This window comes from Hylobates moloch, unplaced genomic scaffold, assembly GCF_009828535.3.
Source record: "Hylobates moloch isolate HMO894 unplaced genomic scaffold, HMol_V3 SCAFFOLD_2, whole genome shotgun sequence".
Taxonomy (NCBI): Eukaryota; Metazoa; Chordata; class Mammalia; order Primates; family Hylobatidae; genus Hylobates; species Hylobates moloch.
Genome location: NW_026652277.1, coordinates 34,301,049 through 34,316,100, shown reverse-complemented (window position 1 = coordinate 34,316,100; position 15,052 = coordinate 34,301,049). Strand labels below are relative to the sequence as shown.

The 15,052-nt window shown below is 37.9% G+C and overlaps 1 protein-coding gene across 6 annotated transcripts in view; it reads left to right on the top strand.

Moving 5' to 3' along the window:
* Nucleotides 1-15,052, top strand: part of RAP1GDS1 (Rap1 GTPase-GDP dissociation stimulator 1) — a 177,367-nt gene that overhangs the window by 151,874 nt on the left and 10,441 nt on the right. For 5 of the 6 annotated variants that reach the window (XM_032135840.2, XM_032135619.2, XM_032135773.2 and 2 more), the window contains one exon: nucleotides 519-658. In XM_032135840.2, the coding sequence (XP_031991731.1) occupies nucleotides 519-658 (140 nt within the window). The remainder of the gene's footprint in view (nucleotides 1-518; nucleotides 659-15,052) is intronic. The other variant, XM_032135697.2, reaches the window with a different exon arrangement.

Genomic DNA, 15,052 nt, shown 5'->3' with positions numbered 1-15,052 from the left:
TTATTAATCACTTTCGGTGGTGGTGGGGGAGTGGGGGTTGTGTTTTGGCATTCTATACCCATTCTTACCTTGCCTTTGAAATCAAATTTCATTACTGTGACAGTCAAAAATTTTAAGTTTGTCATGCAGACAGGGAGAGCATTTTTCTATTTGCAGAAACAGCAGTCAGAACCACTCCTAGGAATGAATTATGTTTATTTACTTATTTCTAAATTCTAAACCCCTTTCTATATTGATTGCCTAGAGTTCTTCTAAGAACCCTGCATTATAGTCCGCCAGAGCACTAACAGACTAGCAGGCTTAACCAAAAAAGTCTGGTTTTGTATTTTCTATAAAATTTCACAATGTTATAGAAAAAGGCAAATAGCCCATCACATAAGGAATATTTGCAGTTCTAGCTTTAATGAAATTGTTGTGCTGTGTTTTTTTAGACGTCCTTCACACCTTAAATCTGTACGAATTATTTCACCTGATTGTCTGTTAGTGATTCATTCCTTGGTTTGCCTTCTTTCCTATAGCAGAAGCTGCTGAACAACTGGGAAAGAATGTTAAGTTAGTGGAGCGTTTGGTGGAATGGTGTGAAGCCAAAGATCATGCTGGTGTGATGGGGGAGTCAAACAGACTGCTGTCTGCCCTTATACGACACAGTAAATCAAAAGTAAGTTCCAGAGGAAACTGTTCACTAGAAAACTTCAGAGTGTCTTTTTCAGAAACCCAGCATTGTAGGTCCTAACAACTGGGATAATATTTACCTGAAAGTGTTGTGAAGATTCAGTGAGATCATGTATATAATGTGCTTAACTGGTACATGGGACATAGGAAACTTTCGGTAAATGGGGGTTGCTGTTGCTGCTGCTATTGTTGTTATTACTTTTACCACCACCATTATCAGCATCAGTGTCAAACATTTCTTTGTGCCAGGCATTGACCATGCAGGCTACTGATACTTAGAAATTAAATGGTATCTAGATAGTATATGATGTCCAGAGCTCACAGAGTTAGAAAAAAATCCATTCTTGTGGCTGTGCCACTGTCTGGCACATGGTAGATAACCAATAAATGAACAAATGAGCTATTTTAAAGATCACAATAGTGAGTACCCAGGCCAGCAGTTCAGCAGCTGATTTAGTATCTAGATTATATGATTTTTAAATTTTTTAAATACTGTTTTCTTGTTGGGCGTGGTGGCTGACACCTGTAATCCCAGCACTTTGGGAGACTGAGGCAGGCGGATCACGAGGTCAGGAGATCAAGACCATCCTGGCTAACATAGTGAAACCCCGTGTCTACTAAAAATACAAAAAAAAGTTAGCCAGGCATGGTGGCATCGGAGGTGAGGCAGAGAATGGGTGAACCGGGGGAGTTGCAGTGAGCAGATGGCCATGATGCAGCCTGGGTGACAGAGCAAGAGTCTTGCTCTGTCACCCAGGCTGGAGTACAGTGGCGCAATCTCAGCTCACTGCAACCTCCACCTCCCGGGTTCAAGCCATTCTCCTGCCTCAGCCTCCAGAGTAGCTGGGATTACAGGCAGGCGCCACCGCACTCAGCTAATTTTTGTATTTTTAGTAGAGATGGGGTTTCACCATATTGGCCAGGCTGGCCTCGAACTCCTGACCTCATGATCCTTCCACCTCGGCCTCCCAAAGTGCTGGGATTACAGGCATGAGCCACCATGCCCAGCCTTTAATACTGTTTTCTAAGGTGACCCTTTCAGTCATTTCTCTTGTACAACTTCACTAGTGATTATATATGAGGAGAAAGTTTAGAACTCAAATCCACCAGCTGTTTTCATTTATTTTTAGAACAGATAAGAAGAAGATGCCAAGAGAAAAAGCATAAAACTAAAGCTGTTCTTGTATAAACCTCTTTCATATAAATAATTGGCTTCACCATAATACCTGTCCCAGCTGATTAGCCTCAGGAGTGTTCTTCTCCATCAGATGCTAAATCTTGAGAACTTTCCCTGGGGAAAAGCAGCTGTTAACTAGGACCTTCCTATTACCTGTCTCACCCAGACCACCCTAAAAGCTCATACATTTTCCCTGACACAGGACCAAGCAGTATGTTGGCAAGGTGGAAGTTACCAAGAGAGAATAGCAAAATGGCTTCCTTGGTACCCCTTTCACCCCTTCTCCATCATAACTGCTCTCTCACGCCCATTTGTTCATTTAACAGTTAATATTTGAGTTTTTGCAGTGTAAATACTACAAAATAGTGTTTCTGTAAAGTAATTAACTATCTATTGAGGGGACAGAAATAAAAACAGCTAGCTTAAGTACAGCATTAAAGCTACATATGCTATTCGGGTGTAACAGAGGAAAGGAAGACTAACACACTGTCTAGGTGATCTGGGATGGTGCCATAGAAGGAGTGCTATTTTAGGGGTTGACTAGGAATCTCAGGAGGAAAGGGAAAGAGAATGAAGGAAAGGGGCTTTCCAGGCAAAGACAGCAGGATGTACAAAAGCACAGAGATATAAAACAGCATTAATTTTTGAAAGAAACTGCAAATAAAGCAGTATTGCTGGAACATAGAATGTAGAAAGAGACAGTGGCCAGAGAGGTTGAAAACTGGGAATTAAGTGAATTATATACCAAGTTAAGATATATAGACTTGATTCTGTAGAGAATTTGGGAGCACTTAAACGGTTTTAAGCAGCAAGTTGCCATTATTTGAGGGTTTTTTTGTTTTCTTTGTTTTTTGTTTTTTTGTTTTTTCGGGGTTTTTTTTGAGACAGAGTTTCGCTCTTGTTGCCCAGGCTGGAATGCAATGGCACCATCTCCACTCACTGTAACCTCCACCTCCTGGGATCAAGTGATTCTCCTGCCTCAGCCTCCTGAGTAGCTAGGATCACAGGCATGCACCACCATGCCTGGCTAATTTTGTATTTTTAATAGAGACGGGGTTTCTCCATTTTGGTCAGGCTGGTCTCAAACTCCCAACCTCAGGTGATCCGCCCACCTCGGCCTCCCAAAGTGCTGGGATTACAGGCGTGAGCCACCACACACCCAGCCATTTAGTTTTCATTTAGAAAGATGTCTCTAGGGTTTAATGGGGGTAGAAAGAACAGTTACTGCAAAAATATATATGAGAGTTGATAAAGGACTGAATTAAGGTTTTGAGTTGAGCGATTTGAAATTGCTGAAATTCAGCCATTTTTGAAACAAACAAATTTCATATGGTTATTCAACTAGAAGCAGCGAGGATGGAAAAGAAGAGACAGACTTGAGAAAGATATGGGTGGTAGAATGGACAGATTGAACAGTAGAATTAAAGAAGGAGGTAGTTTTAGAGCTAATTCCAAGTTTGGGGTTTACCACCAGATTGGGTTATCATGCCGTTCAACAAAATAAAACACGATAGGAAGAGGTGCAGCTAACACTCCCTAAACTTGCCCACTCGCCCATGCTCTTTGGTCCCTTACCCTTAATCTTTTTGCTGTACTCCAAGAGAATCTCCACCACCGGTTTGCAGGGGTATACAGTCATTTGGATTTCCCTGGGCCATATTGGAAAAAGAATTGTCTTGGGCCACACATAAAATGCACTAACAATAGCTGATGGGCTTAAAAAAAAAAAAAAAATCGCGAAAAAAATCTCAAACACCTGTGGCATTTGAAGAAAAAGAGAAATCTAAAAGTTTAGAAAACCACCTGGGTGCGGTGGCTCACGCCTGTAATCCCAGTACTTTGGGAGGCCAAGGCAGGCAGACCATTGTGGTCAGGAGTTCCAGACCAGCCTGGCCAACATGGTGAAACCCCATCTCTACTAAAAATATAAAAATTAGCCAGGCATGGTGGCGTGCGCCTGTAATCCCAGCTACTAGGGAGGTTGAGGCAGGAGAATTGCTTGAACCTGGGAAACAGAGGTTGCAGTGAGCCAAGATCGTGCCAACTGCACTCCAGCCTGGGTGATAGAGCAAGACTCCCAAGACTCTGTCTCAAAAAAAAAAAAAAACTTTTGAAAAACATATTTGAGGAAATAATCAAGGAAAACTTCTCCGGTCTTGCTAGAGACCTAGACGTCCAAATACAAGAAGCTCAAAGAATATCTGGGAAATTCATTGCAGAAAGATCATTGCCTAGGCATATTGTCATCAGGTTATCTAAAGTTAAGACAAAGGAAAGAATCTTCAGAGCTGTGAGGCAAAAGCACAAGGTAACCTATAAAGGAAAACCTATCAACTTAACAGCAGATTTCTCAGCAGAACCCCTACATGCTAGAAACGATTGGGGCCCCATCTTCAGTCTCCTTAAAGAAAGCAATTATCAGCCAAGAATTCTGTATCCAGTGAAACTAAGCTTCATAAATGAAGGAAAGATACAGTGTGTTTCAGACAAACAAATACTGAGAGAATTCACCACTACCAAGCCAGCACTACAAGAACTGCTAAAAGGAGCCCTAAATCTTAAATCCTGGAAACACATCAAAACGGAACCTCTTTAAAGCATAAATCTCACAGGACCTACAAAACAAAAATACAATTAAAAAAAAAAGTGGGGGGTATACAGGCAACAGCATGATGAATGGAATAACCTCACATCTCAATACTAAGATTGAATGTAAATGGCCTAAATGTTCCACTAAAAGATAGTGAATTGCAGAATAGGTAAGAATTCACTAACCAACTATCTGCTCCCTTTAAGAGACTTACCCAACACATAAGGACTCACTTAAGGTAGAGGGGTGGAAAAAGACATTCCATGCAAATGGACATCAAAAGTCAGCAGGAATAGCTATTCTTGTATCAGGCAAAACAAACTTTAAAGAAATGGCAGTTCAAAAAGACAGAGGGACATTATATAATGATAAAAGGCCTTGTCCAACAGGAAAATATCACAATCCTAAATATATATGCACCAAACACTGGAGCTTCCAAATTTATAAAACAATTGCCAGTAGACCTAAGAAATGAGATAGACAGTAACACAATAGTGGGAAACTTCAGTACTCTACTGACAGCATTAAAGAGGTTATCAAGACAGAAAGTCAACAAAGAAACAGTGGATTTAAACTATACCCTAGAGCAAATGGACTTAACAGATATTTACAGAACATTCTACCCAAAACTGCAAAATATACATTCTATTCATTAGCAAATGAGCTCTTCTCCAAGATAGACCTTATAGTAGGCCACAAAACAAGCCTCAATAAATTTTAAGAAAATTGAAATTATGGCACGTACTCTCTCAAACCACAGTGGAATAAAACTGGAAATCAACTCCAAAAGGAACCTTCAAAACCATGCAAATACATGGAAATTAACCTGCTCCTGAATGATCATTGGGTCAACAACAAAATCAAGATGGGAATTTAAAAATTCTTCAAACTGAACAACACTAAATGATACAACCTATCAATACCTCTGGGATACAGCAAAGGCGTTGCTAAGAGGAAAGTTTATAGCCTGAAATGCCTGCATTAAAAAGTCTGGAAGAGCACAAAGAGACAATCTAAGGTCACATTTCAAGGAACTAGAGAAACAAGAACCAAACCTAAACCCAGCAGAAGAAATAACCAAGATCAGAGCAGAACTAAATGAAATTGAAACAAAAAAGACAATACAAAAGATAAATGAAACAAAAAACTGATTCTTTGAGAAGATGAATAAGATTGATAGACCATAACCAAGAAAAGAAGAGAGAAAATTCAAATAAGCTCAATTAGAAAAGAAATGGGAGATATTACAACTGACACCACAGAAATACAAAAGGTCATTCACAGCTACTATGAACACCTTTACATGCAAAAACTAGAAAACCTGGAGGAGATGGATAAATTCCTAGAGAAATACAACCTTGCTAGCTTAAATCAGGAAGAATTAGATACCCTGAACAGACCAATAACAAGCAACAAGATTGAAATGGTAATTTAAAAATTACCAACAAAAAAAGTCCAGGACCAGACAGATTGATTCACAGCTGAATTCCACCAGACATTCAAAGAATAATTGGTACCAATCCTATTGACACTATTCCAAAAGATAGAGAAAGAGGGAATCCTCCCCAGATCATTCTGTGAAGCCAGTATCACCCTAATACCAAAACCAGGAAAGGACATAACAAAAAAAAAGAAAACTACAGACCAATATCCCTGATGAACATAGATACAAAAATCCTTAGCAAAATACTAGCTAACCAAATCCAACAACATATCAAAAAGATAACTCACCATGATCAAGTGGGTTTCATACCAGGGATGCAGGGATGGTTTAACATACCCAAGTCAATAAATGTGATACACCACATAAACAGAATTAAAACAAAAATCACACGATCATCTCAATAGATGCAGAAAAAGCATTCCACAAAGTCCAGCATCTCTTTATAATTAAAACTCAGCAAAATTAACATACCAGGGACATACCTCAATATAATAAAAGCCATCTATGACAAACTCATAGCCAGCATAATACTGAATGGGAAAAAGTTGAAAGCATTCCCTCTGAGAACTGGAACAAGATAAGGATGCCCACTCTCACCACTTCTGTTCAACAGGACTGGAAGTCCTAGCCAGAGCAATCAGACAAGAGAAAGAAATAAAGGCCATCCAAATCGGTAAAGAGGAAGTTAAACTGTTGCTATTTGCTGATGATATGATTGTATACCTAGAAAACCCTAAAGACTCCTCCAAAAAGCTCCTAGAACTGATAAAAGAATTCAGTGAAGTTTCCAGATACAAAATTAATGTACACAAATTAGCTCGCCTATCACCAAGAGCAACTAAGCTGAGAATCCAATGAAGAACTCAACCCTTTTACAATAGCTGCAAAAAATAAAATAAAATAAAATACTTAGGAATATTCCTAACCATGGAGATGTAGTTTTACAAGGAAAACTACAAAACACTGCTGAAGAAAATCATAGATGACACAAATGAAAACACATCCAATGCTCACTGATGGGTAGAATCAATATTGTGAAAATGACCATACTGCTAAAAGCAGTCTACAAATTCAATGCAGTTCCCATTAAAATACCACCATCATTCTTCACAGAACTAGAAAAAACAATTCTAAAATTCATATGGAACCAAGAAAGAGCCTGCATAGCCAAGGCAAGACTAAACAAAACAAATCTGGAGGCATCACATTACCTGATTTCAAACTATACTATAAGGCCACAGCCATCAAAACAACATGGTAGTGGTATAAAAATAGGCACATAGACCAGTTGAACAGAATAGAGAACTGAGTAATAAACCCAAATACTTACAGCCAACCGATCTTTGACAAAGCAAACAAAAACAAAGTGGGGAAAGGGCACCGTATTCAACAAATGGTGCTGCGATTATTGGCATAGAAGAATAAAACTGTTGACTCATTTCTGACTTATACAAAAAAAAAAATCAACTTGAGATGGATCAAGGACTTAAATCTAATACCTGAAACTAATAATTCTAGAAAATAATATCAGAAAAAACCCCTTCTAGATATTTGCTTAGGCAAGGATTTCATGATCAAGAACCCAAAGCAAATGCAATAAAAACAAAGGTAAATAGCTGGGACTTAATTAAACTAAAGAGCTTTTGCATGGCAAAAGGAACAGTCGGCAGAGTAAACAGACAACCCACAGAGTGGAAGAAAATCTTCACAATCTATACATCTGACAAAGGACTAATATCCAGAATCTACAATAAACTCAAGCAAATTAGCAAGAAAAAAATCTAATAATCCCATCAGAAAGTAGGCTAAGCACAAGAATAGACAATTCTCAAATGAAGATATACAAATGGCCAACGTATGAAAAAATGCTCAGCATCACTAATGATCAGGGAAATGCAAATCAAAACCACAATGCCATAACACCTTACGCCTGCAAAAATGTCCATAATCAAATCAAAAAATAATAGATGTTGGCATGGATGCAGTGAATAGGGAACACTTCTACACTGCTGGTGGGAATGTAAACTAATACAACCACTATGGAAAACAGTGTGGAGATTCCTTGAAGACCATTTGATCCAGCAGTCCCACTACTGGGTATCTACCCAGTAGAAAAGAAGTCATTATATGAAAAATACACTTGCACACATGTTTATAGCAGCACAATTCACAATTGCAAAAATGTGGAACCAACCCAATGCCCATCAACGAGTGGATAAAGAAACTATGGGGCCAGGCATGGTGGCTCACACCTGTAATCCCAACACTTTGGGATCACAAGGTGGGCAGATCACGAAGTCAGGAGATCAAGACCATCCTGGCTAACACGGTGAAACCTCATCTCTACTAAAAATACAAAAAATTAGCCAGGCGTGGTGGTGGGCGCCTGTAGTCCCAGCTACACTGGAGGCTAAGGCAGGAGAATGGCGTGAACCCGGGAGGCAGAGCTTGCAGTGAGCCGAGATGGCATCACTGCACTCCAGCCTGGGTAACAGTGTGAGACTGTCTCAAAAAAAAAAAAAAAAAAAAAAAAAGAAAGAAACTATGGTATGTGTGTATATATATGATGGAATGCTACTCAACCATAAAAAGGAATGAATTAATGGCATTTGCACCAACGTGGATGAGATTGGAGACTATTACTCTAACTCAGGGGTGGAAACCCAAACGTCATATGTTCTTACTTATAAGTAGGAGCTAAGCTATGAGGATGCAAAGACATAAGAATGACACAATGGACTTCGGGGACTCAGGGGTAAAGGGTGGGAAGGGGGTGAGGGATAAAAGACTACAAATATGGTGCAGTGTATACTGCTTGGGTTATGGGTCCACCAAAATCTCACAAATCACCACTAAAGAACTTACTTATGTAACCAAACACCACCTGTTCCCCAATAACCTATGGAAATAATTTTTTTTCAAATCACAAAAATATTTCATAATGTTTTAAGAAAGCTACGAGTTTGTGTTGGGTTACATTCAAAATCATCCTGGGCCGCAGGTTGGACATGCTTGGTTTAGAGTTTTGGCAAACCATAATTGTATTAACTAATTTACAGACATGATCCTGGCATCTGAATTTGGAACTCTCAGATAAATTCCTGTTACATGTAGTAGTAAGGCTCGTGGAAACCTTGATTAATCTAGTATCTTCAGTATCAACTAACAATTACATAACCAAACCATTCATGGACACAAAAATATGTCCACAGGAAGATGCATCCCAGCTTCTTAGAAACATCTTAGAAGTTTCTTAGAGTTTCTTAAGTAGTTCTAACTTTCTTAGAACTACTTAAATGCTATAATATTTAATAAATTTAAAGATTTTGAGGCTTTTCTGTGAATTTTATCATAGATCCCCCTTTCCCTCATCTAACCTCCCACTTCTCGCCCATCCCCGAAGAGTTCAAATACCCATCACCACACAGGTTCTTTGAATGATGAGAACTGTGGCATGGTACCCTTTTAGGAAAAGGTGGATGGGGGTGTGTGTAGCAGAAAACAACTTGAAATTATATAGGATTGTAACTTTATAGTTACATATTACAACTTTAGGATTACAATTCAATACCTTTACATATCTTTCCTACAATTGAGAGTATACTGCTGCTAAGCGGCCAAGGAGCCTTGATTCTCACACTTTAATGAGCAGAACTATAAAATGTGTTAATTGCATGAGTTCCAGGTCAGAGCTGTTATTTCCGAACTTAACCAGCATTAAAGTAGACATGATTACTTTTGAGCAGCAGTTCAAGTTTGTTTCATCAAATTATAATTCCAAGAAATCTTCTACAAAGAAAGAGTTGCATAGGTAGATTAGTTATGGAAATAGTAGTTATTTTTTTTGCCTTTGAGATTCACAGCACACATTAATACTAAAGAAACGTCTTTAATTTTATTTGAATCCACTGATTCCCAAACTGACCATGGACCCTTTTTGCAGGTGGCATCTGTTATTACACTGGACATACTTTGGAAGAATGCTGTTCTAGAATAAGTTTTTAAAATAATTAAACACTGGGTTCAAATGTATTACATTCCTATAGATCCTTAGCCAGCTGTGTGAATCACAGCTTTCTCCTTGTGTTGTTCTTAAACTTTGAAGATCATACCCCACCCTGAATTCCATCTTGAAGTTCAGCCCTTCAAAAGTTTGCACTGACTCACAAGGTTTCATGCTGCTTAGTCATCTCAGCCCTTTGCAGTGTATTCCTGTGCTGATGCTCTTAGGTAAAGTCACATGTTTCTTTGCAAGAATGCCCTAGTCTAGGACTGCTGACCAACTAGTTGGATCTTCCAATTATAGACATCAAAAATGTAAAGAGAAATATAGGTTGCCTTTATACCAGAAATATAAAAACTCCCTGCTATCAAAGCCAGCACTTTTCTTACCAAAGCCTGGCAGAGACATAACCAAAAAAGAGAATTTCAGACCAATATCCTTGATGAACATTGATGCAAAAATCCTCAATAAAATACTGGCAAACCGAATCCAGCAGCACATCAAAAAGCTTATACACCATGATCAAGTGGGCTTCATCCCTGGGATGCAAGGCTGGTTCAACATATGCAAATCAATAAACGTAATCCAGCATATAAACAGAACCAAAGACAAAAACCACATGATTATCTCAATAGATGCAGAAAAGGCCTTTGACAAAATTCAACAACCCTTCATGCTAAAAACTCTCAATAAATTAGGTATTGATGGGACATATCTCAAAATAATAAGAGCTATCTATGACAAACCCACAGCCAATATCATACTGAATGGGCAAAAACTGGAAGCATTCCCTTTGAAAACTGGCACAAGATAGGGATGCCCTCTCTCACCACTCCTATTCAACATAGTGCTGGAAGTTCTGGCCAGGGCAATCAGGCAGGAGAAGGAAATAAAGGGTATTCAATTAGGAAAAGAGGAAGTCAAATTGTCCCTGTTTGCAGATGACATGATTGTATATCTAGAAAACCCCATCATCTCAGCCCAAAATCTCCTTAAGCTGATTAGCAACTTCAGCAAAGTCTCAGGATACAAAATCAATGTACAAAAATCACAAGCATTCTTGTACACCAATCACAGACAAACAGAGAGCCAAATCATGAGTGAACTCCCATTCACAATTGCTTCAAAGAGAATAAAATACCTAGGAATCCAACTTACAAGGGATGTGAAGGACCTCTTCAAGGAGAACTACAAACCACTGCTCAATGAAATAAAAGAGGATACAAACAAATAGAAGAACATTCCATGCTCATGGGTTGGAAGAATCAATATCGTGAAAATGGCCATACTGCCCAAGGTCATTTATAGATTCAATGCCATCCCCATCAAGCTACCAATGACTTTCTTCACAGAATTGGAAAAAAACTACTTTAAAGTTCATATGGAACCAAAAAAGAGCCCGCATCACCAAGTCAATCCTAAGCCAAAAGAACAAAGCTGGAGGCATCACGCTACCTGACTTCAAACTATACTACAAGGCTACAGTAACCAAAACAGCATGGTACTGGTACCACAACAGAGACATAGATCAATGGAACAGAACACAGCCCTCAGAAATAATGCCGCATATCTACAACTATCTGATCTTTGACAAACCTGACAAAAACAAGCAATGGGGAAAGGATTCCCTATTTAATAAATGGTGCTGGGAAAACTGGCTAGCCATATGTAGAAAACTGAAACTGGATCCCTTCCTTATACCTTATACAAAAATTAATTCAAGATGGATTAAAGACTTACATGTTAGACCTAAAACCATAAAAACCCTAGAAGAAAGCCTAGGCAATACCATTCAGGACATAGGCATGGGCAAAGACTTCATGTCTAAAACACCAAAAGCAATGGCAACAAAAGCCAAAATTGACAAATGGGATCTAATTAAATGAAAGAGCTTCTGCACAGCAACAGAAACTACCATCAGAGTGAACAGGCAACCTACAGAATGGGAGAAAATTTTCACAACCTACTCATCTGACAAAGGGCTAATATCCAGAATCTACAATGAACTCAAACAAATTTACAAGAAAAAAACAACCCCATCAAAAAGTGGGCAAAGGACATGAACAGACACTTCTCAAAAGAAGACATTTATGCAGCCAAAAAACACATGAAAAAATGCTCATCATCACTGGCCATCAGAGAAATGCAAATCAAAACCACAATGAGATACCATCTCACACCAGTTAGAATGGCCATCATTAAAAAGTCAGGAAACAACAGGTGCTGGAGAGGATGCTGAGAAATAGGAACACTTTTACACTGTTGGTGGGACTGTAAACTAGTTCAACCATTGTGGAAGTCAGTATGGCGATTCCTTAGGGATCTAGAACTAGAAATGCCATTTGACCCAGCCATCCCATTACTGGGTATATACCCAAAGGACTATAAATCATGCTGCTATAAAGACACATGCACATGTATGTTTATTGCGGCACTATTCACAATAGCAAAGACTTGGAACCAACCCAAATGTCCAACAACGATAGACTGGATTAAGAAAATGTGGCACATATACACCATGGAATACTATGCAGCCATAAAAAATGATGAGTTCATGTCCTTTGTAGGGACATGGATGAAACTGGAAACCATCATTCTCAGTAAACTATCGCAAGGACAAAAAACCAAACACTGCATGTTCTCACTCCGGTGGGAATTGAACAATGAGAACTTATGGACACAGGAAGGGGAACATCACACTCCGGGGACTGTTGTGGGTTGTGGGGAGGGGGGAGGGACAGCATTAGGAGATATACCTAATGCTAAATGACGAGTTAATGGGTGCAGCAAACCAACATGGCACATGGATACATATGTAACAAACCTGCACATTGTGCACATGTACCCTAAAACCTAAAGTATAATAATAAAATAAAAAATAAAATAAATAAATTTAAAAATTAAAAAATAAAAAATAAATTAAAAAAAAGAGTAGAGAATTCTTTATCAGTTACCAGGCTAAAAACTTGTTTAAACAAATGTATTTAGTCATTTGCTCATTCATCCAACATTTATTTAAATCCCATACTGAAAAGGCTTTGATGATACAATCTTGAAAAAGAAAATTTTTGTTAAGTGGCTCACCAACTCAATGGCTATACCAACCTGCAATCTTATAAAATTACCTCAAATCAAAGCTTATCTGAAAATATTCCATTGTGATCAACATGATACAGTTTTCAACAGTCTTAACGTGGGTAGATTTCACTAATCAAGGGCAAATTGACTAAATGCTAAATAGATGAAATTATTAGCATGGATAATTTGCCTTGGTTTTATATATACCAAAATTTAGCTTTCTATAAGAATAGAACTATGAAATAAAACATTGTTTCAGACTGCATAAAGCATCTCCAGAATTTTTAAGAACAAAGACCCACTAATCAGCCAAACTGCCTAGGTTTTAGCCTTGGCTTTACCACTTACTTATTGTCTGAACTTGGGCAAATGACTTAATCTGAGCTTCAGTTCCTTCATCTATATGAACAGGAGATGATATCTAGCTATAGTTATCATCTATATGAACTATAGATATTCATCTATATGAACTATAGTATTCATCTATATGAACAGGAGATGATAGCTAGCTATAGTTCATCTAGCTAATGAGATTTTCTGCAGGATAAAAATTTGCTAATATCTATAAGCTACTCAGTACAATGTCCAGCTTGCAGTTATTGCTCCATAAAGGGTTGCCGTCAATATTATTCTCTGTCACGTGACGAATACAATGTTTTATCTATTTTTTAATCCCATATTCTATAAGGCAAAATGATTTCATAGAATAGCTATTCAATAAACATTTGTTGAAGTAGTTGGTGAGAGGGCAGGAATTTTTTTTTTTAATTATACTTTAAGTTCTAGGGTACATGTGCACAACGTGCAGATTTGTTACATAGGTATACATGTGCTGTATTGGTTTGCCGAACCCATTAACTCTTCATTTACATTAGGTATTTCTCCTAATGCTATCCCTCCCTGCTCCCCCCACCCTACGACAGACCCCAGTGTGTGATGTTCCCTGGAGGGCAGAAATTTTAAAAAGGAAATACTCAGGTGTCTGTTCTGGAAAAGTGAGATGAAAGAAGGTATACCTGGCCAAAGAGAGGACACTGTTCATTTCTGATGTACACATTTCCTTAGTTCATTCCCTACTCTTCCTTCTACTACACTGGTCTTTTAAGTGTGATTAGAAACATAGAGGACAAAATGACAGTTCAAGCATATTCCCTAAATGATTGCATATGTATCTGTTCATCTCTTATGGTCTTCTTTACTCAAGCTCTTTTGTGATTTTTATAAAATTTTTTACTAAGAATTCTGTATCTGTTTCAAATGAACTGTTGCTGAGTAAACAGTAAATTGGGGAGGTTAGAAAAAGCTTTCTAAAACAGATTGATGGGGAAAAATGTATTAGATGCCAGAACACAGCTACCATAAAAACTTAGTTCTTGGACTCTATTTAGCATGTTTGATCACTCAACAAGTTTGGGCTCAAAGCAAAGATACTGTCTAAAAATAGTTTCCTCAAAAAATTTTTATGAAATGGAAGCGTAAAGCAAACCCTTTAAAAATATTTTAGCAAATTTGGAAAATATTTCCAACTACAATTAATTTTGAAGCTGACTCAGAGGCTTTTTAAAATATCCGGACCTTCAAATTATTAAAAATAGTGAAAATAGAGAAAATTATTTTTAAAATATTTTATTATTGAGACCTCCTACTAAATCAGATTTAGTTCAAGAGTTCTAAGACAACGGAACCCTTGGTGGAATGAAGACCAAAATGGGTACTAGAAATAAAGGTGAACATTTTTTTTTCATCTAACTTTTGCCAGATGGTCTTATATGTTTTCTGTGTAATAACTTTGTAATAACAAAAACCTATGAGATATATACTTACATCATTCCAGTGACATGGAGATAGTACTGAGGTAAGAGAGGTTCAATAATTTGCTCAGTCAGTGGGATTTATTGAATCCAGAGCTTGATGTCTCCTCTGCCATGGAGAGAAGACAGAGCTCTAAGCACCATGAGAAATGAAGGCAGATGGAGAATTTTAAGTTCTGCTCAGTCTTTTTGCATGTAATTCAGTTTTCATATTTGTAAGATTAAATCAAGGGGTAAAAAGTACTTAAAATTTTTTTATAAAAGCTTTACCTGGATC